General features: G+C 33.1%; 1 protein-coding gene across 3 annotated transcripts in view; it reads right to left on the minus strand.

Moving 5' to 3' along the window:
- CNTN6 (contactin 6) overlaps nt 1–23,910 on the minus strand; it is a 256,106-nt gene that overhangs the window by 24,414 nt on the left and 207,782 nt on the right. For all 3 annotated transcript variants that reach the window (XM_010970580.3, XM_074344451.1, XM_074344452.1), the window contains one exon: nt 15,944–16,071. In XM_010970580.3, the coding sequence (XP_010968882.1) occupies nt 15,944–16,071 (128 nt within the window). The remainder of the gene's footprint in view (nt 1–15,943; nt 16,072–23,910) is intronic.

Here is a 23,910-nt window from a genome sequence, read left to right on the forward strand (position 1 = left end):
TTTAGACATTAAAAATGACAGCCAATCCTTCCATTTATGGCACCACAAAATGGTAATACTAGGCAGATCATTCTCTATACACATAGCTCGTTGGTAGTATAGTAGTAATGCCTGAAATTTCATGAGTAAGTAATATTTGTATTATAATTTATCATAATGTGTGCATGTTCTCACTAGTTAACTCATTTATTAACTAATATTGATAGAACACCTACCAAATTCCAGCTGTCTGCTAAGTATTGGAAATATAATGGAAGAAGGAAGAAAGTAGCACCGAATAAAAATGATGGATATGGTGCTTGCCTTCACAGAGATTTAAGTCTTAAAAGGGAGGCTGACATTAATCAAAGCTCAATCAGAAATACATACTTACTACCGTGATCAGTGCCGTATACTAGAAGTAAATTATTGTATTAAAATAAAGATTTTTGAGAGGTCAGTTCATTGAGAAATAGTTTTTTCAGCTGAGGGTAAACGGCAAATAGGAATTACCTAAGTAAACATAATAGGCAGGGAGAAATCATTGCATTTACTATGCAGGCAAGAGCATTTACAAAGAGTCTGTGTGAAGAAGAAAACTGGTGGCAGATGCAAAGCATTCATATTGCTGGAAGTCTAGTATTTGAGAGAAATACAGGAGTGAATTTGGGGAGTATGAAGCTTGATGATAGTCATAGTCAAAATGTAAGCCTTAGGTGTTTTTAGGGCCAACTACATAATTTTCAGGTCATAGTATGAAATAAAAATGTAGGGAGCCTTGTTTGAAAAATAGGGAAAATGTTTCTATTAAGGTTACTAAATATAAAGGAATTTGCTTTAAAAATAACGTATTATAAAATGTAACAGGGTAATAGTGACACGAGTAACAGCATAAACATACAAATTGCAAAAAATACATTTTCTTCAGTTTTATACAATACATCAATTTATAATACTTTATTGAAGTTATATCTTGATAACAAGATTTTTCCCACTTTTCTATAAATTTATGTTTTGAGCAACTTCATTTTCAAGTGATGTAATTGATATCAGTTGCTCATGGCAAATATAAAATCAATTTTTTTCTTTTTTTAAATTGAAGTATAGTTGATTTACAATTCTGTGTTAGTTTCAGGTGTACAGCAAAGTGATTCAGTTATACATATATATTCTTCAAATTCTTTTTTGAAAGATTATTACAAGATATTAAATATAGTTCTCTGCTATAGAGTAGGTGCTTTTTTATCTCTTCTTGATAATTTTTGATTTCTGCAAAGATCTTTCTATTGATGCAACTGTTACGGAACTGTTGAGAGAACTTTATAGGTTGTGACAACTTTGGGATAAGTTACTGGTAAATTATTTTGAAATGTGAATTTTAGATGTAAATTTAAATCGTGGAATTTTATATTCTTTGGACATACCCTGTAACTTGTAGAGGTTGCACAAGAAACTGAAAATGGCTTAATGGTTTGTGTACAATCCAAAATTCCTGTTTATGCATTCTATTGCTGTTATCTTCAGTTATAAGGGAATACTCCTTAATAATTGGTTTACCTGGAGCTTTATATAAAAATACTTTGAGTAGAATAATCTTTAATTTCTATTTCAAACCTCTGGATATTAGTTTTGCAGTGTTGCACACATTTTCAAAATCATGTATGCTAAACTCTTGAGAATTCAGGTAACTGTGATATGCCTTGTTTCAATGTCCATGTATAGGCTTTTATTTCCTCATACCTTACTGACAAAACTTACTAGCTGGGCAATGATAGTTCCTATCTTGGTGCCCAGGGTGAAGAGTTAATTACATATGTCACCCAGACATCCTCTGGGGACAAATCGGGAAGTTGACCTCTCCCAGTGGATCCTGGCACTGACTGCTTTTAGAGTCCCCTGTTCTTACCAAGCCCTTGCTATCATCCATTGAAGTTTCTGTGGCTGCTGCCATCATCACCTCTGCTAATCTGGGCCCAGGTCCTGATGTGCCCACCTCCTCTGAGCCTTAGCTCTTTTGGCTGCCATGAGGCATGTGGGTAGACATGGTACAACCAGTTATGCATTAATGCTGCCTGCTTGGTGCACAGACCTGAGCTTGTTTTCACGCAACAGCCAGTGCTGCTGCTGAACCATAAACACTTGTGTATGCTACCGTCCAGCATATCTCCTCTGCTCATGTGCATGTTCCAGTGTCCCAAAAGATTTCACAGAGCACAAGTCCAGAGACAAAATGATCAAGAATTTCAAGATGGTGATAGTAGATCATTAGACCAAACATGGGGCATATGTCAGCATGTGGTCCTTTGTGACTTATTTGCACACTGATGAAACCAACCCTTGATGCCATTTTAAAAAAATTGCAGAAGAAAAGTGAGAGGTCTTAAAAGGGTGAATCAGAGTTAATAAAGAGTATGAAGACATACTAATATCTTAGGGTAAAAAAATGAATTATATTTAAAAGAAGTAGCTTCTGTGTGGCAGACTTGTTATCCAAAAACATGGAATGTAAGATTACTTGAGCATAGTTCCCCCTGTAAATACCTCCTTTGAGGGTGAGGGGGTGCATGGACAAGGACACTTGTAAAGACTGTATTCTCTCCCCACACCATGCAGACTTGTTCTAATCCTGTGTTGGTTCCTCTGCAACAGCCACATGGCCACCAGCTGCTACCCTAGATGTTTCACTTCTGCAACCACACACAGCTCCAGCTCAGAACTAGAAGTGAATACCCACAGAGACAAAATCACACTTGCAGAGAATGGGAGTGTGGTTCTTGAGCGGGAGAAACACACAATTTTTGATGCTTTTTTAGGGAAAGGACAAGGAGTATGCTGTAGTTCATCAACAAGTTCAGACTCCTCCTTTGCATACATTTTAACTTCTTAAGAAAGTCTAACATCAGAGAGATGTTTTTTCAAGCTATTGAGATCACTCTTAAGAAGTGGAGGGATGTATACACACACATCAGTCTACTCCTTACCTGTGGGTGCATATATACCAGTGGAGTAGGTGCGGTAACATGAGGCTCATTATTAACATGGAAATACATGTTGGTATTTATGGATAAGTAAGAACATTCTGGCCTGAATTATAACAAATTAAAAAGAAGGGAAGTCAACATTACTAGATTATCATTTGTGAAACTTTGAAATTCTTTAAGCCTCTTTCTCTGAAACAAAATAGAGGGATAGTTATTCTTTTTCATTTCATATAATTATATTTGTCTTGCCTATTCCTTAAGTATTTATAAAACTTCTACTCCAATGTTAAAAAATTTAGCATGAATTTCCTGGAGAATGATTTGAAAATGTGAATTTCTCTACTTGCAACAGAAATACTGATTCAGCAGGTCTGCAGAGTGAACTTAATATATGGATTTTTAACAGGTTGCTTCTTCAGTTAATACTGATGTCAGTTTAGGCCCAGGCTTTGAGAAATATTGCCTTAGGTTTTCAAATTTGAGTCTGAAATTTCTGTTTAAGGAAAATCCAAGCTATATAAAATATATTGTCAGAAAGTCAGCAATGCTTTGGATCCAGAAAAAAGTCATATCCAGTAAAATGTTCTTGATTAGTATTGCTTCAGAAATAACATCAGAGATAAAGATGGACTTCCAAGTTATACAATTAATTAATTCTGCATACTGTATTTGCTTTTAGAGTTTCATAGTACATTTTGGCATATTAAAATCTCTGTAAATTCCTGTATTAAAGAAACTTTAAAGTTTATTTAATTCTAGATTTCCTACATTTACTAGATATGGAATATTTTTAATTCATATAATAGCTCTTAATACATCTTGGGATATAAAGAGTTTTAAGGAGCAATGTTTAGAAATATGCCTTTCATGATTGAAGAGGGTTAACATACACAAATATATACACATATGTGTGTCTGTATGTATACATAGTACATATATAAATGAACATTTATGAGACAATCATGTAAATTTGAACTCTGAAAAATTTAGAAGTAATTGTTAGTTTTTTTAAGATAAGAAAACTGATTTATTGTTATGATTATCAATCCCAAGTAATGTGTACATGGGTGTTCCTCGTACTATTTTCTCTACTTTTTCTGTGTGTTTGTAATTTTCAATAATAATAAAAGACAGAAAGAAAGGAAATGATAGAGGTAGTCAATATTTATATACAGAATAGGAATCTTTTCCATTCAGCTTCTAAAGGGATGTGGACTGACCACTTTTGAAGCTTATCTTCAATATATATGACATGCATACATTAATGAATAGTTCATAAAATTACAGATTTTTAGTATTTACTATTTCCATGCTATTTCACTGAGATTCAATTCGTATGAAAACAGCTTTATCTAACAATCTCATCCTTAAGAAGTAGAAGGAAACACTGAGTAAAATAAATTATGCTTTTGATGAATAGCTTTACTCAAATTCACATTGTCACAATAGACAATGATGATCCAGAACACATCTTTTGTTACAAGAGCCTCAGGAGGCATAACAAGTAATATAAAAAATTTCTGTCTGTATTGTTTAGCATGGTTTCTTTACACACAAGTGGGACTTGTCCCCTGTATCCGAACCCAAACATACATTACATATGATGACCCACAGGTACATTTTTACAAGCCAGGGATAGCAATCCATCATGTCATTGGTCTTTCTTGAGCATCCAGAAAAAATTATTTTGGTCACTTTTTGTTTGTTTGTTTCTTCTGTGCTTTTAACTCAGTTGGAATCTCCATCTGTGAGTGATCATTGTTCAGTGTCATTGTTCAGAATAATAAGTGCTCAGGTGGTTCTGAAGTTAGCAGCTCATCTCAAAAGATTGACACATGTTACAAAAAAATCACCAAACCTTTCTTTCACTGCATAAGTGATTCTGCCTTCATTTATCTATGTCATTTTAGGAAATATTGCAAAGATGTCAATATAAAGTAAATTAGTGTGTAAATAGCACTTCAAACAGGTGACACAATTCTGTGATATTTTATCTCATTAGTTAACTTGCAAAGACTAGAAATAAAAACTTTTAAAAATTTGGTCCACTTTCTAATTCCTCGGAATCTCAAGTTAGCCTCAGATTAACAAATTAACTCTTCCCGTTGCTCTTACTTTCTTCCATTTATGTACTTCAAGCTGCAATCATATTCTTTCTATCTATAGAAACTTCCTTAGCTTTTCTTTTACTGCAGATTTATAGTGATGGGTTCTCTGAAGTTTTGTTTGTGTGAAATCATCTCTATTTTTCTTCATTTGAGAGAATATTTTTGCTGGGAAGAGAATTGGTATTATTTTTCAGTCCATCCAAAGGTCATTCCATTGTCTTCTGGATTCTCTTCATTCTGTTGTTGTATCAACTGCCAGTCTCATTGTTATTCTTTTGAAGATGATGATTTTTTATCAAATGACTTTTCTTTCCTTTGACTTCACTGCTATGTGCTTATTCAAACTTTCCTTTGTGTTTATCCTAACTAAATGATTTCCTCAATAGATGCCTGCTGTTGTTTTCAGCTTTTTAAAATCCCTGCCAAGTATGTCTTCAAATGACTCATCCCTCATTTTCTTGATTCCCATCTCTGCTCCTTTTGGAACCACAATTCAATGTGTGTTAGAGGTATTCACCATAAACAGTATGTTCCTTATGTTCTTTTTTAGCTTTCTTATTGCATTTTCTCAGCCTATTGAATATTTTATATTCACATGTCCTCCTCTTTACTAATCTTCTTCTCTTCTATATCTAATCTACTGTTTATTCAATCCATTTTGTTCTTAATTTTAGCTTCTATATTTTTCACTTCTGGAACTTCCAGTTGATTTTTAATATATGCCATTGCCCTTCTGAAATTCTCCTTCTTGTCATCTTTTTTAAAAAGAAATACTAATCACAATTATTTTAAAACCCTTGTGTAACAACTTCCATATTCATGCCAGCTGTGACCTGTTACTACTGTCTGATTTTTCTCTGGGTTCTGGTCATTTGGTCCTGGCTCCAGCTATTCTTTTTATGAAAAGCCAGGCCTGTGGCTCAAAATGTAAATATTTTCATTCTGTTATATTTTTCCCAAGATGATTTACTTTTTTAATCAGGCAATTGAAAAGGAGGAGAATCTAGTCAGGAATTGGTACGAATTGATTCTGAATCTCAGTGATTTTAAGTCCTGGTTAATTTTACTGTTTCTATTACTAGAACATAGTCCCTTAGGTGTCTTCTTTCAAAATTCAGTTGTTTAGCAGGCCTTATTCTACTTGGTTTACTTTGAGCCTTACTTTTTTGTCCATCTAGCACTGTGAGACTACTAAAATTTTTGCTTGAGAAATTTTCTCATTTCTCTTTGGATTCTTGTATTTCTGATTCAAACTGTTTAGAAATTGACAGGAGAAACTCCAATCTGTGCCTTTCCTTTTTCTAGAATATTATCCCACATATTGAAAACACCTTGGTTATTGTCATAATTTCTTTAAACTACTCTTTTTATTTAAAAAAGATTTTTATAATATTTGTGGTTAATATTGGTGTGATGGTGTGATAAAGCTACTTCAACTGGTCAAGAAAGAAGTTTCTCCAATATTATTAATATTTAATAATAGAGTATGTATAGGATTGAAAATATTCAGTTGTCTGATAGGTTAAGTAAGATGAGAACTGAGAACTGACCACTGGTTTAACAATGTGGAGATTACTAGTTACCTTGTTAGAGTAGTTTTGATGAAATAGTAGGGGAAAAAGGCCTGGTTGCATGGATTCAGAACAGTTGATCAGAAGAATTGGAAAAAGCAACTTCTTATAGACAAATTTTAAAGGAATTCTGCTGTAAAGGAGTATAGTCAAATATGGTAGTAGCTGGACAGAAAGCAAGATCAGAAAAAGACTTTTTTAAAATGATGAAAGTAACAGTATGCAACTATGATGATGAGAATGATGCATTGGAGAGGATAACAGAGATTAAAGAGACAAAGTGAGGGAAAGGGGTGGGGGGAGAGAGAGAAAGTGTTGGAGTGATGTCCTTGAATGTGGGAAAGAATCGTATCTAGCATACAAGCAGATTTGAGTTCATGACCTGCTATTTCCCAAATTGTGTTTTCTTGATTACATGATAAATTTTGTTCAAGCTAAAAATAACTGAAGCTTGACTTTTTCTGAGTATTAGTGGCAAAAATAACGTCACAATAAAAAATAGGACATACAGTATCCGGGTGAAGATACTTGATTAAACACAGTATATATTTTCAGTTCTTTATAAATATCTAATAAATGATGCCAAGAAGAATTTGTTTCTAGGAGTTAAATCTACCAAAACAGAGATCAAAAACGTAGAAAATATTTGAGAAACTGGAATGAAGCTGAAAGATTTCTAACTGACCTACCATAAAGCGCAGTCCTAGGCTGGCAGTGGGAAGGCTGAGGAGAAACTCATTTAGCATGTCCCCCTTTTATACTTTATGAATAGGATTCTAGTTGGTCTCTAGAGTGTTTTTCCATCTCAGAAGAAAACGAATTATTCTCCTGAGAGGATATGAAGCAGAGTGTCTCTGAACTGTTGGTCACCACGCAGAGCTGAGGGTGAGAGAATTCTACTGAAAACAGGGCACTTAAGAAACAGGTACATAGTGAATGTTGAGAGTCATATATTGTAACCTTATTCAGCTCTGAGGGTGCTGTCTGCCAGGTCTTTGCTCCCTAGGGAGGAAACCAGGGGTAGGAGGTAAGGGACAGTTGTCCTGGGGATCTGATGAATCTAAGAGAAAAGATCTAAATATGGTGACCTTAAGAGTCTCCCAAGGAAATATCCTGGCCAGATGACCTAAATGTGAAGACCAGTCGTTCAAAAAGCCCCATACTTGATCAGAGCTTTTTATAAGACTTTTAGTGCCCCACTGTTAAATATGAGCAGACAACTAAGATTGACAAAGTATTTTTAGACACTTCTTAATAAAGGATAAGAGTTAAAACAAAGGAGAAGAAAGCAGTATGAAACAACAAAGACTATGCACAAAAAATAAACTAGAAAAGAGGAAAACTATAGCAATATTTTCAGAAGAAGAGGAAAAAAAGCAAGATGATATATGAAAGAACAGCCAAAAAATAAAAGGACACTTAGGAAATTTTTTTTAAATATCAAAAACAAAAATACCATAAAAGATCTGGAAGATAAATTTGGGAAAACCTCCTAGAAGGTAAATAAAAGCCATAAAATGGATATAAGGAGAGAAAAACAAGCAAACAAAAATATATATAATACATATATACATGTAGATGAATTATATCTACTACCTAGCTATATATAATTAAATAAAACATAATAAATTATAGATAGGTACTTACATATACACATAAACTCAAAGTTATCAGTTTAAGAAATGTAAGTATTAAATAATAGGGATTTCAGAAAAAGGAATGGAATAAATTATTATTCAGGAAGGTATTCCCGAACCAAGCAATATGAGTTTCCAGGGTGACAAGGTACACCAAATGCCTGATATAAAGGTAAATGGATTTACACCATTGCACATCATCATGCAATTGTGGAACTCTGGGGAAAACAGACTTCTAGAGAGAGGGAGGAAAGATGTCACAAACAACAGGTCAGAAATCAAAATGGTTTCAGCTTTCAGAACAGGGTAACATGCCCAGGTTTCTGAAGGCATGATTTGCAATGCGAAATTCTATTTCCAACTAAACAATCAAATGTAAACATAGAATAGACATTTTCAAACACGAAAGATCTCAGAAAAATTGCATAACTCTTCATTGTTTTCTTAAAAATCCATTGGAAGATGCGTTCTACCCAAATGAAGGAATATGTCAAGAGAAAGTCATGGTACTTAGGCAACTAGGCTTCCCGCACAACCACAGATAGATATTGAAGGGAGACAGTTGAGATAGAATTGAGAAATGAATTGTTGTCAAATGCATTGAAAACTAAGCAAACAGACAAACAAGAAAATTACTAACCCTAGAGAAAGCAAGCACAGGAAACTCAGAGCTAATACTCTGAAATAAACCCTGCACAGATAAAACAAACCAAGAAGAAAATCAGTGTGGTGACATCTTTAATTCCCCATCTCCAGCAAGCCAGAGATGGAGGAGTTTTTAATGTTTATTTACTATGCTTTTCCTCTTTATACATATACTTGCATTAGGCTGGGCTGTTTTATATTCTCTTAGCCATAACAAGATAATCTGCTCAGACATGTATTTTATAGATTAAAATCTATATGCAGCACTTGGTATTTATATTATATTCCACCACAGACAGAATATAATTTAATTCCAGTGCACAAAGTAACCATGTTCAATATATTACAGTTTCCCTGCAGTTACCATTACCCATTTATCTTCCACTTCAATGTTTAAATGATTTAGAACAAATATTCAAAGGTTACCATGAACTCCAGAATAAAAGAAACAAATGAAGAAACATTTGGAGAAAGTGATTGTCTACAACTTGAGTTGTCTAAGTAAGAAAACAAGTCTAAATATCATGCAAGGTAACACTGAAAAATTCCCTAGCAAGTAATAATGTAAAATGTTAACACAGATCTTCTATATTAGCAAGTAATCAAAACAGGCCCTGACATCTATTTAAAAAGAGCATGCACTGTAGATTCTGCTTAATGAATTAAATATGCCAACTACTCAGTTTCAAGGCGGTTAATATATATTTGGTAATGACTATTTATGGCATCATATTAATATTTCCTATAAATAGATAATGTTCACTCAGTCCTCCAACTATAACTTTATGCTGGGTTGTAGTAAAACATCAGGTTGAAGCAGTCTGTAGTTTTGTAAGAGATGAAAATAGGAAATTTTATTTTGCTTGGCTCCAGGACCTAATGGAAAGAAAATGTTTTCTTCTGAACATTTACATTAGGATAAGGAGAGATGAAATGAAAGGGGGGGAAAAAAGCCAGAAGAGGAGAATCTGTCAATTCATCCGATTATTTTCTCCCGTCTGCACTCCTTTGTCCCTATTCCTATCCCGTTCCTTTTTTTGACTTGAAAGAATTTGCTAACTGCTTCCTTGAATATTCAGGATCCATAGACTAAAAAAACAGAGCTTGCATCTGAGGGTCTTTTATGTTGTAATAACATATATTATTCTTAAAAAAATGGCACTAGATCTTGAATGATCACTGTGTTAGTTCAGAAATAGAATGCCCAGGCAACAGAGGTGTCTAATTTCCTTTAGCCTCAGAGTAGAATCAAGAAAAAATTACCAAACTTCTAGTTTCTAACCAAATACTCAGGGCAGAAGTGTGTACAAGTTTGAGAAGGAAACAGGAGACAAAGGTATTTATAGTTCAAGATATTTTTACTGCACAGACTAAAGCTACTGTTGGCTAAAGTTTTGTTTACCTTTGTTCATTTTTAATAAAAACAGAAGGTTGATAGCTAGCGGTTTAAGCTGAATGATGGAAACCAGATACCAAAGAGTATATACTATATAATTGCATTTGTATGAAATCTGTGGCAGAAAAACAATCATAACAGTAGTTGCTTCTGGGGGAGGGGTGGGTTAAGAAGGAGCATGAGGCAAAGTTCTATAGGATGATGGTAATGTTCTATATCTTGGAGTTTGGGGTTACACAGGTGTATGTATTTGCCGGAATTCAGCAGAAGTCTTCTTTAAATTTATATATTTCATTATATATGTAACATTTACCTCAAATAAAAAGAGTATAAATAAATACTGAACTCTGTTTAATAAATGAAAACTGAAGTTTTAATGGGAAAATACTAATATCTGTAAATTATTTTTATTTTCTCTGAACTTTAAACAATGTCACATAAATGTGTCTTATGTAATTATTATTACATAAAATTACTGGAAGATAAAATAGAAGGAAAAAAGACATCTGCAACTTAATAACACAAGGACCTTGACAAGTACTTTTAGCAACCTATGCCTCAATCTCTCCTTGTGTAAAATGAAAATTTTGATCATCTGCTTCAAAGTGTTGCATGAGGTTTCAATGACATGATATACATAAAGTTATCTATCACAGTGCTGGAACAAAGTATGTATTTAATAAAGGATACTTAGTAATGATAATAAACAATACAACATCAATCACAGCAAAAACACATTAAGATCTCATGCTTGTTAGTAATAGAACTAGTTAATCAAATTCCAAAGTCTGTGCATCCTGCTGCTTTGAGAAGTGGTTTGCACGCATCTGTCTGGCCTCTCTAGTTGTCATAAACCATGAGCTGTACACTCCCTGTTTTTATTAAGGATAAATAAAGCAAAACATTAACCAGTTACAGGTTTAATCTCTTCAGTGAACAACTTCTTGAACAATCAAAAAAAAAAGGTGCAAACCTATAATTCATTAATACCTGTCCTTTACGTTATATATTGTACAATGTACAGTTTTAAAAAACTGCTTAACATACCTTTAAATATTATGAGTGATATGTGCTACATTTTAAAAAGACTATGAACTAAATTGTTATGAAGACCAAGATAATATTGGCATTATTCTGTTAGCTTACCTGAATGCTTTTTGTTTGTTTTCTCCTTTATACTTGAAGAGATTATGGAATTCACATCTCAAGAACTCACTCAGCATTATGTTAAATATTGGAAGGGAAAGAAAATTTCATTTCAAGCCAGTATAAAAATTTACTATATGTATTTTTCACCTTAAAAATACTTCCATTAATCATTTATAAAGTCTCCTTTCTATTAAAATGCTTTAAATCATTCTTTGCAGAAAATTGGGTGTAGAATTAAATATTTGGAGAAAGATATTAGCAGTATTGGGAGACTTTTCTGTAGCAGTACTTGCCACCACTGCAATATGACAGTTATATTCCTTCGTGTCTTGTCATTTCTATGAAACTGAATTTTTGGTTTACTCAGTAAAGCTAGGCTTCTCAATACACCTGTCCTCAACACCTCAAATCCTTTAAACTGCTGTGTAAAGCCACAGAGTTTCCAATTATCTACCTATCTTGTTATGTCTCTTAGTGAATGTAGAACCATGTTAGCGAACACCGTCATTCTGCTGGAGAAAATGGATAGGCCACTCTCTATGCTGCTATAATAAAGACTTCTATCACAAAGAATAAACAACTAAATGAGCAGCAATAAACTTAATTTGCACATTAGATATGCTTTTCCAAGTTCCGACATTTCAGTTGAAAATAATGCTGAAGCAATGAGGCCTATAATTGAACATCCAAAACTTCTCCAGTGGGGAAACAAAAACAAATGTTGCCTGCAAACAAGATCATTTTTATAGCCTGCTGTTACTCTGCTTTTTAATAATTTTCCAAATGCCAGATCAAATAATTTCCTCTTTTATGCGATTTTCATATACCTCTTAGTGTATGTACACATTGTAATGTTAAGTCCTCCAAAATGAAAACATTTAAACTCTCTTTTCTTTTGATTCCGTGTATGCGCTTATGGAACATGTCCTGAAATTGCACTGGGCATCTTCTGAGGCTCTAGCAAGGCTAGTGCTAATTGCACTCCCAATGTTTGAATGGCAAATTGCTTTATCCTGCTGCATTAGTGAAAGAGAAATTTCTGACATACAGTGAAGATAACCTCAGAATCCTCTTAACACAGATAAGCCATATCAGCTAAAAACTAAGCTAGAAAATATCTTACTCTTGTAACTATTCTCTTTTTACATGTTATCTAACAACAACACTTCTTGCATGACTGGGGCTGATAAGTGAATTCAAGGAAAGATGATTGTTTTATCAGCTTTACTGAAATTTCTCATTTGTTCCTTACCACCCTATTACCAGTAAGGTCACTATAAGCTGATTTTAGTTTGAGAGACAAAATTACATTTGACTCTCTAATGACAATCAGATGATTATTGTAGACAAGAAAATACAGCACACACACACAGGTACCCATCACACACACACACACATACATATACACAGAAGTATTAAGTCATTTTAACCATATGGTTGCAGTCTTAATAGTCAAGAAAATGGTTGAATCAATGCATTGTATTACGATTTCTTCTTAGACTAAAGCTTCAAATGTTTAGGTAATAAAATAATATTTTTGGCAATGATACATTCAACATTCCCACATGAGGGGGAGTTAGAGATAACAGTCTAGTTAAGAGGATATGCTGATGGTAGACTTATCTTAGAACTATACTTGTATGGAAATCCCCAGTTTAATAAAGATTATACACTTTAGACCAATAATAAAGCAAACTTTCTAAAGATGTTCTTATCCAACTGTACATATTTTATGTTTATGTAGTTTTTACACATGTGTGTGTTATTATGTATGTATGTTTTTATATCGCATGTAATGTTAATTGTCAGTGGCAAAGAAGCAAAAAATCCCCAAATCTCCTTAAAATGGCATGTGGCTATTTAATGAAGGTTAAACATAACAAACATGATTTCCTTCCCATTATTAAATATAAATGACGGAAAAAATAACTTGATATTCATGCACGCTGACATATGGCATTTTTGTGTATGTAAATCATCCTCAGGTATTGTGCTGAAAATAACAGAACAGTGAGCTCTCTCCATGAAGTCTTTAGGATTTTCGTGTATCTTCATATTTGTCCCACGTTGTAGAGAATGGAGTTCTCTATGTTTATTTGAATTAAATAACTAAAAACCCTGAAATTGGGAAAGTGAGAGCATTTAGAAGTTTGTTATTTTCTTTAGATGCTCTTTGTTGCAAAGTATTCTAAGTGGAAATACTGAAAAATTGAAAACTTTCAGATTTTAGAACAAAAGTCAGGATAGAAATTATCTCTGAGAACTAAGGGGGATAAGAAAAGACTCATTCACTGAATCAATAAATATGTACTGAACACACAGAATTCCCAGGACTGTATTAGGACTTGTGAGTTCCCTGCCTTCTTTATGTTTCTTTTCTAGAAAAAGGGAAAGATAGAAAGAAAATACACATAATAAGTGAATTATATCATTTATAAAAGATGAAATGTGCTACAGAATAAGAAAAGAGTAGAAAACATGAAGGCGACCAGGAATGCAGATTGAGATAGTTTTGTTTCAGTAGCTCCAGCAAAGAACACTGTAAATAAACAAAAACACACCATTTTTTAAAACTTGAGTAACCTTATTTAGTTATTTTCTTACTCATAGAGAGAGTAGAGTACCTGAAGATGATGGATTCTTTTATGGACTATCCCAAAATGTATCTCAGCTTGTTTCTGTCCTAAGAATTAGCAACCTATCTAGTGAAAAACACAGCTAAGTTTCACTTCTGAAATATCCAACTGCTATCTTTAGAACTAAGTTAGCAGCTACTCCTGAGTTTTTCATATTTATGTGAGTCTTCTCCTTTTATGTTTCTTCCATTAATTACTAATGGACAGACAGCATGATGGTGCCAGAGGCTAAAGAAACATTTGAGGAAGAAAAACTATCCATATAGCTCAATCTACATTTTTTTTCCCTTAATCTCTGGGAATACATTATTGTATTTTAGCAGCAAAATAATTTGTCCCGCTCACCCATCACCAGTTTCTATGTAAACTGTCTTTGAGAAACTTCACTTCTACTGTTGATGCCTTCTATCCTTAGTATTTCATATTTTCATTCCTCTTGGATTTCTCCATACCTGGAAAAATTAACTGCAATGTCTTTTTATCCTTTAATATATTTTTATCTTCTCCTGTAATACAATGAATGCATTCCACCTGCACCTTCTTAATTTGAAATGAGATAATGAATCTCTTTTTTTGTTGCTTTGTTTTCCTTAATGGACATATTATTTCTTTAAACATAAAACATTCACACATTTCAGCATCTGGATATTACCAAAAATTTGCTGGAGAAATTCCCTATCATTAAATATAATGCATTTCCTGAAAGATTAAGTCCATCTCTGTCTTAAAAACCTGATGATAATACAATCTTAAGAAAGTGAGTTTTTCAAAATATGCCACAATAGTTGGATTTTGACACAAGTTCTATCAGTTATATTTCCCCTGGGTGTTTCAGACAATTGTTGACATAATGTAATAGACTTGAGAGAAAGTTGGCAGAAATATCTTCCAGGGATAAAAGGAGGTATTTATTTTCTTTGAGACATTCTAAACGATAGTTGAAGTGTAGTAGCTAACTGCTTTTTATTGAATATATTTATTTCTAATAGAAATGATGATAAAGCACCGATTGCTGAATTTAATCATTTGGGCTTAATTAGCTGCTCCAATTCCTCTATCAAGGCAATCATTTTTATCATCTAGGAGGCAATGAAATGATAAAAGTGACATGGCTTCCCCTAAACATACCAATTTTATGAGCTGAAATTTAATAAAGTGAAATAGCAAAGATGAGGAATAGATACGTCTAATACTAATTATGTCCCTTGGTGATATAAGTAGGTACATTTGGATTGATACTAGTTTAAAAGTTTGAAGAAGAGGATATTCAAGTTTATCATCCCAAACTGTGTGAGCTTATCTATGTTCTGTGATGGGAATATAATGACTTAGATGGACACTAATATTTTAATTTTTTCTCTTTGGAAAGATCTGCTTATTAAGGTGGATGCAAGAGAGTCTGCATTTTAGTAGTCATGCACGCGGAGTTTTATATATAAACTAATTATGTACTTGGCAGCCTTATATCCAGGTAAAATTTCCATACAAAACAAGAGTTTCTGAAGGAAATTTAACCAAGAAAAATACCCACTGATGTCTTCAAAACCATGGTCTCCCCACACTGAGGCATTTGTGAAAATCCAAAGATTTTAGGTGCAGATTTTAATTCTGACTAATTACCCACTGGACAGAATTTCAGCTGGCACGGTATTCACATCTACCATGCTATCCCACTGCCAAAGTGAAGCATGCTATTAATGAATATGGTAACATAACTCTTAGATTGTGAAATCAAATATTTCACATATGCTGTATGATACAGGATTGGCACTGTGATAGAGGTCATGATATGCATACATATCTCCAACATTCATCAAGTACAAATGAGGATAATAAAATACCTTTTACGACTAGGCTGCCCGTGTTCTTTGCAACACCAAACTGATTTGTAGCTATGCAAGTATATGATCCAGCATCCGACCTGGTAACGTTATATATCTTGAGGCTGCCATCCTCTAAGAGAAACACTCTAAAAACAAAATTTATAATTAATGGAAGTAAGGCTCTTTAAATTTGGTAAGCCTTAACTACTTATTTTCATTTTAAAGCATTACTAAATCATGGGTATATTTATTAATATGAATATTCCTTGCCTAATTCTGCTCTTAATTTGAGCAATCTCTGAATTTACATATTAGAATAGATGACATTTGCTTTTATCCTGACACAGTATTGATAATTATAATGCTATAACTCGAATTATCATTGCAGATTTCAATGCACGTTAAAAATGAAATGAGTGCTTGCTGTTACAATGCCCATTTGCTTGATTAATAACAAATTCGACTATTTATTATGCATTTTGAAAAGTCAGCTCTCTGGTGAAAACTGAACTTAACATTAGAGAAATGCCAATTTTCACATTGTGTATTTGTGGATTTATAAACCTGGTCTTACTTTGGACTCTTAGCCACCAAACAACAGGATTCTCAACCATGACAGTATTTGTCTGTGCTAGTGAACTGAAGGAACCCATCCATATGGTTCCATAGCCATAGGGCTAAGACCAATATTGTCACATGGTCTGTCTCATCGAAAAGAGTAAGAGGAGGAATAAAAAGGATGAAGGCCTCAAGAATCAGAGTGATTTAAATATTTCTAAAATACCTGAAGTCATATAGTACACAATGGAGGGATAGCTGTTTAAGAAGTTCCAGTCTTTCATGAAATTATTCTTACTAATTTTTTTCCTGAAGCTCAGAAATAGTTAAAAGCAAACATCAGGACACCATTGCAGTCAGCAGAAACCCTAAGATTGGTTTCTTGAGAAAATCACCATAAAATGTTTTAATCAGGAGAGAAAAAAAAAATGCCCAAGTTGATGTCTTATAAATTTAATAATTTTAACAACCCTCTAAAATCACTAGTGAGTGGGTATTCAGGATTCTACAAAAATAAATGATGAAAACTCATTTGTAGCAACAATAGTTTTTAAGGAAAGAAAAGGAAGACAATTGGCATGCATAACACATTCGTTAACAATAACAAGACAGTATTTTGTGTCATTACAAACATATCCTTATTTCTCTTGCATGTATCTATCAGCCAATTTTATGAAATTGGCTGAATTTTATGAAACCAGCTTCTGAAGTTGTATTTATTATTAGGGACCATTTCCATATTTGTCATCAAGTGAGTAGAGGGGGGTCACAATGTGGGTTTAGAATGTTCCATGGCACATACCAGATTTTTTTAACTCATTATCTTGGCATAGTCCCCAACAGTAGATGTTTGATATCTTATTTAATTTCTGAAATGTCTAGATTTCTTGATCCCAGTTTACATTAAGAATTGAATCATACTGTTAGTGACACAGTGAAAAAGCTGTTCCAGTATGCAGCAAACTTCTGGCCAAAACCAGTTCTTTATCTATTTGAGTTTTGTTTTTTTTTTTAATCTCTATCTTTTGGGTGCATTATTTACCTCTAGAATTTACAAATAACTAAGAATTTTTCAGCAGTACAGAAACATTAAATTTTGCCAAAACATTTTTTTAAATGTTAAAAATATATGCTAAAGGCCATCAGACAAACTTCTCAGCTAGTAAAGCCAGTGTTTATATGTCATGTAATTTTTCACTTAACTTTCAGAAAAGGATGATTTATATAAACAGTGGTTTGATATTACCCTGAGTTCACCACCCTTTTCAGTTTCATTGTATATGTTCAATAATGCTTCTTAAGCTTAATTGAAATTGTCATTGCTGAAACTGATTATTTCTTTTCAAATCCTAATCAGTCATTCGACATTTGTCAGGGTTGAGATACTCAGAAGGCAAACTAAGACTAGGAAAAATTAAAATCTGCCCAAGACTTGGCAGCTAATAAGCATTAAACAGAGAGTGAATTGAAAGTTAAACTGATTATCACTAGCAGGTTTTAGAACCATCACTTTGCCTTACTCGCAGTAAATAATTCTGCACATTGACTATGATCAAGAAGCTTCTGTTGAGTCATCATTAGATGCCCTTAAGATAGTCTTATGTTTGCTTCTCAAAATACGTTGTCATTCCAGACCTACTGAATCAAACTTTGCATTTTAACGTGATTTTCAGTCATTGGTATGCAGAATAACATTTGAGAACTTTGTTCAATTCATTGTAAATCAAACTTTAGCCTGTAAAAATTATCTTCATATCTAAATAAGAATCCATTTTTCATAAGATCAATATGCAAAAATGTGTAAAATAATAAAAAATGAGATTTCAGTATTTTATAAAAATAACCAAACTAGTAACCAAACTGATTTATCATTTATTAAAAACAGATGATTAAAAATAAATTTTACACAGTGACCTAGGATATAGAAAGCCATAGATTTAACTATAATTAGATATTTTATAACATGATAAATAATATGAATATTTCAATTTATCATTTTTTATTAATAAGAAATATTAAAATATAGTAGGAAAACTTAATCTGTAACACTGTGGATAGACCCAGACTACCTAATCATAGCTCTAAATTTATGAAGAACAATTAAAGAAAAACTATTAAATAAAAGAATTTCCAGTTCTGTCACATATAAAAACATGACTTAGCAGAAACAATTTAAAAAAAGGAAAGAACACCCAACTAACATCAAACCGTATTAAACAAACTGAGCGATTGACATTTTCAGATAAGGAAGTATGCACATGTAAAAATTAGCTGTAACATTTTAATTGATGGTTATGGTAACATTCATAGAGAAAGATAAAGACTGATTTTTTTTTCTATGCTTCTTTTGAAATATTCTAAAAGATACTTTAAAATGGTACCAGGAGAGTTGGAAAGGGCATATTAATAAGTTGTATTAATGTATTCTATCTTTATTAAAAAAGAGACCTCTCTGGTATTTAAAAACAAAACATAGCCACAAGTATAGATAAGCTCAGCTATCTGAAAAAAAATAGGGAAACATTCTGGTGATAAAAATGGAGATTTTCATAAATAATTAGCAAAGAGAATATAAGTTACAGAGAAGAAAGAAAAAGAAGAAAGTAATTGATTACATACTATGTATTTAAATTAAGACTTAATGCTAAGGTTATACTACTAATGAAAATAGATCATAAAAGCGTATATGAAAATGTCTGAGCACCATTTATATGGTAAGACTTCTAAAAATGTAATAGCAATTTTAATGCCTAATTGGAAATAAAGCAATGCTAAGACTTTTTTTTTCTTCTAAATTTATTCAGCAAATATTTACTAAATACTTGTTGTGTTCAAGGCAATAGGTATGTGAGAAATAGAGAACATTAATGTCAAGGATATTCTTTTCCACAGTTAAACTCATTGGTCGAAATCCAGTCAGATGGTGAACTATTATTGCAAGCTAACTCTGCACAGGTCCTCTATGAAGTGCATAGTAAGTGTCAATTGAATCCTTAAGTAAACCTCTGGGCTCGCTATTGTTATCATCCCCGTTTTCCAAGTCAGGAAAGTGAGACAAAGAAATAAGTAGGTACCTCAAGGTACCTGCTGAGTAATGTAGGGGAAAGATTCCAAACTTGTTTTTCTCTTTAGACCAGGAAGCACTTATTTTAGCAAGTAATCTTTCACTTCAAGTTTACAAAGTATAGTTTAATAATAGTATAGTCACTTAGAGCATAAACTTTGGCATAGTGTATGTATATATACATATATAAATTGTGTTTACATAGAATGATCTTTAAAATTAGAGATTTTTAATCTGACCTTCAGGGAGTCCAATAACTCCCCAGAATGTGCTAGAATATTTGTGTGTGTGCATATATGCACACTTTCTCAGGGTTCTAAGCTTTTGTAAAATCTTTAAGACAAGTTTGATATCCTCTACTATGGGAGAATTTTCACCATAAGCATGAGGTAATAATGATGGTGATACTAAGGATTATTTTTCTTCTCCTCTTACACTGTCCTATTAGTAGTGAGTTATTAGCAAACATGGAATTTGGGGTTAAATGCTTCTAACAATAAAGAAAGAAGGAAGTGTTTTGTCACAGTTCAGTGTGAGCACAGGGACCTGAGAGGTATATACCAGGTTTTTTGAAAGGAGCCTAATGCCTGAAAGATTGTCTCCAGCATTAAGTTTCAAGGCCTAATACCCTTAATTGAATTCATGCCACTTCCTGTCTGTGTACTTGGGAAGTCAATCTTTCCAAGCCATACTGTTCTCATTGTTATTTTGGGAATGGAAATAGAGTTGTTGTAAGAATTGAATTAATTAAATGCTAGCTATTAATCTTATGTTTATTCTTTGCTGATACTAGTATGTGGCCTTTACTCTCCTATGTGACTCAGAAAAGCATTTTTAAATCTTGCTTTGGTCTCTTTACCTGATATCTTAAAAAAAAAAAAAAAAGCCCTTTCATCTGACTGGACTCAGCAATACTTTTTGTGACTTTAACTAATACATGGTTATCAGTCCCTGGACTGTCTTGATTTTGGGGTCACCAAGTTCTGATATTTCACTTACAGTCCATGTAGGTTTCCTCCTTAACTCTTCCTTTATAATCATTTCACAGTTCTGTGATAACACTGTTCCTCTCTAGTATCTACTCTCAAATACCTGCTTAGTTAGAATATTTCACCTGTTCATACAATCAAATAGAAAATGTTTCTCCAAATTACCAAAGCTTAGTATTCTATTTAGATGATTAAATCACAAATTAAAGAAGTTGCATTTAAAATGTTCTGTAAAAATTAGAATTTAAAGACATTGACATGTATAGATATATTATGACCACTCAACAATAGAAAAATTACTAGTTAGCATTTGTAATATATCATGCTATTCCTCTAATTGCATTCTGGGCATAAAAAGTGGAAATTCAGACCTACGGGCTGTGTCTGACAGTCAAGTGACATTGGGAGATTTTATAGTGGCATTAGAAAAGTAGAACATGTAGAAAACTGAGCCACCAACACATGTAAACATTTCAAGGTTAACTGATAAGTTGAAGGCAGACTATATAAAGTGAATGTCCAACATTTCAATCTTCTCGCTGTCAGGGAATGTTAGTAGCATACACGGAAAACAAAAGTAATAGATGGCCTACTTATTTGGCTTCTGCTTTCATACCCTTTGCCTTCTACTTGATGAGCTATTGTGAATAAAATACTAGGAAGACAGACATCACATCAAATGAACTCAGAGGAGTCTTTACCTGGAACGTGTGTGTCAATTATTGTGTCATTCTAAGGAATTAAAGACTAATGTCAGATGTTTTTACCCTTTCTTTCCTAAGTTGCATGTGATACCTGTTCATTATAACCTTTATACACATAATAGAGATTAGCACTCACATCTCATATATCACTACAACTAACCTAATTATATCTGATCTTTGATTTGCCTGCATATAGAAAACAGATCTATATATGTCGTCCCCATGTGCATAGAAAATGAGGGAGGCTCTGATTCTTTTTTTGTTTAGAATTCACCATAGCTTATTACAAAATTTGAAGACAAAGATTAGCAATAGCCAAATTTGTTAAACTCAGAGAAATTAGGACATTGGGCAATTAAAATTTCTTACTGCTGAAACTAGAGCAATACTGCTATTTTTATAGTTAGATTATTAACTGGAGTATTGCTTCCAGTTCTGTGTAAAGATAATACTGTAGACCATGAAATTTTAATTGACTGTCTAATTTTACTGATATCTAGAAAATGTAAAATAGATTGGATTAAAATGAATTAGATAAGAAGTAGAAAAGTATGTATAAATTTTGACTCTGCACAATTTAGGTTTTAGGTAAAATGTCTCACTGGAATCCATTTTAGATCAAATATTGATACTACATTTTAATAATTTTAGCACCTGTTTATCATAGTTAAGGTGTAATATCTATGCTAATCTCATTTAATAAGCTATCTTTTAAAAATTCCTTATTTTAACAAGCTACAAAAATGATCTAAAAACAAGTAAATACCAAAACTTCCTCATTTAAGACAAAGTAAAAGTTCTCTTTTCCATCTTTTTATGTCAAAAATTTTCAATAGCTCTAATGGCAGTTCTACACAGAAAATATCTCACACCTCTGACCAGGGCAAATTTAAATAATCAGTAGGTTATGAAACCTTATTTTATCATCCCTTATAAAATCATCAGTGTAGTAAAAAAAAAAATCAAAACAAACAAAAAACCCAAAGAACTCAAAAAAAGATTAAAAAAAGAAAAAGAGAGACAAAATGAAGTGCCATCTCAAGAGAGAGATGATTGGGCACAGGAAATAAAATCTAGCCTCTCTACTAAATGATACTGATCACCTTCAGGAAAGCACAACACACTTAAAATCTTTAATCAGTTCTAAATGAGAAAAACACATACCAGAAGTTTTATGGAAATAATTCTTAAATGTGTTATTATCTCTTATTTTGTCTGCTTTTTAGGAAAGAGCACAAATATTTTCAGGGAAGAGTTGCTAAGTACCAAAGAGAAAACAAATGCTCAAAATTTGCAGATCTTTCTTAGAGTACATCCTTCACAGACTTGCCAGACGAAAACAGAGTCTCTTCCTCAAGTATCTAGCAGAAGATTTGCACTCCAGTCTGCTTATCTGAATCCCATCCATCCTCTCAAGCCTGCTTTGATTTCCACTGAAACAGACACACCATATTCATGTCCTCAGGTTCTTTTGGCTGTCAAAGATCCAGGTAATGCAACCCTACCAGCAAAGGGGTAGCCAGCAGATAAATCCCATTTTCTTTCCTTGAAGGACTATTTATTCACAAGTAGTTTCTGGCTGGATACAGTCTATGTGGCTGACTGATGCCAGCCAACCAGTTGTGTGTCGCTGTGGCTTAAAGTGAGTTTGTGGCTAGTGTAATATCCTTCATTGCTGCCTGTAGTTACTTGCTTAACTCTTAGCTTTGTTTCCTAGGGAGACTGGGGTAAGATATATAGCTTTCTCTATCAATCACATCCTTCCTCTTAATTACTACAGTTCTTAGTACTCTCTCTCTCTCCAAATATTAAAGATGAGCATTTTTTTTCCACATCTATAAACTTATATGCAAGGAGGTTTAGTAACATCCTTAGCCACAGCCAGGATACAGGTCTTCTGATCATGATTTCTACTGAATCATTGTCAGAATCATTGTTGCCTTCAAAAAGAAAATTCTGATTTTTCTTCCTCTTTTTGAGACTTTTTTTTAGAGCAGATTCAGGTTCACAGGAAAATTGAGAGAAAGGTAGATTTCCTGTATACTCTCACACATGCATAGCCTCTCAGATTACCAACATTCCCTACCAGAGCGATACATTTGTTATATGTTTTTTCATGTCTTGTTAACTCATTTCTGTTAAGCACTGAATAATATTCCATTGCCTGGATGTACCAGTTTATTTATTCATTTGCCTACTAAAGAATACCTTGATTGTTTCCAGTTTTTGGCAATTATGAATAACTATGCTATAAATTTTATTGTATGCAGAATTTTGTGTGGACATAAGTTTTCAAGTCTTTTGGGTAAACATTAAGAAGTGCAATATCTGGAATGTATGATAAAAGTATGTTTAGTTTTTTAAGAAATTGCCAAAGTGTCTTGCAGAGTGACTGTACCACTTTGCATTCCCATCACCAGTGAATGAGAGTTTCTGTTGCTCCATATCCTCGCCAGCACTTGGTGTTACTGTTCCATATTTTGGTCATTCTAATGGGTGGATAGTGATACCTTATTTTAATGTACATTTTCCTGATGACGTATGATGTGAAACATCTTTTCACATGTATCCCATCTGTATGTCTTGTTTGGTGAGGTGTGTGTTAAGATCTTTGGCCCATTTTTTACTCAAATTGTTTTCTTATCCTTGACTTTTAAGAGTTTCTGTTTT

The sequence above is a fragment of the Camelus bactrianus genome, chromosome 17, assembly GCF_048773025.1.
Source record: "Camelus bactrianus isolate YW-2024 breed Bactrian camel chromosome 17, ASM4877302v1, whole genome shotgun sequence".
Taxonomy (NCBI): domain Eukaryota; kingdom Metazoa; phylum Chordata; class Mammalia; order Artiodactyla; family Camelidae; genus Camelus; species Camelus bactrianus.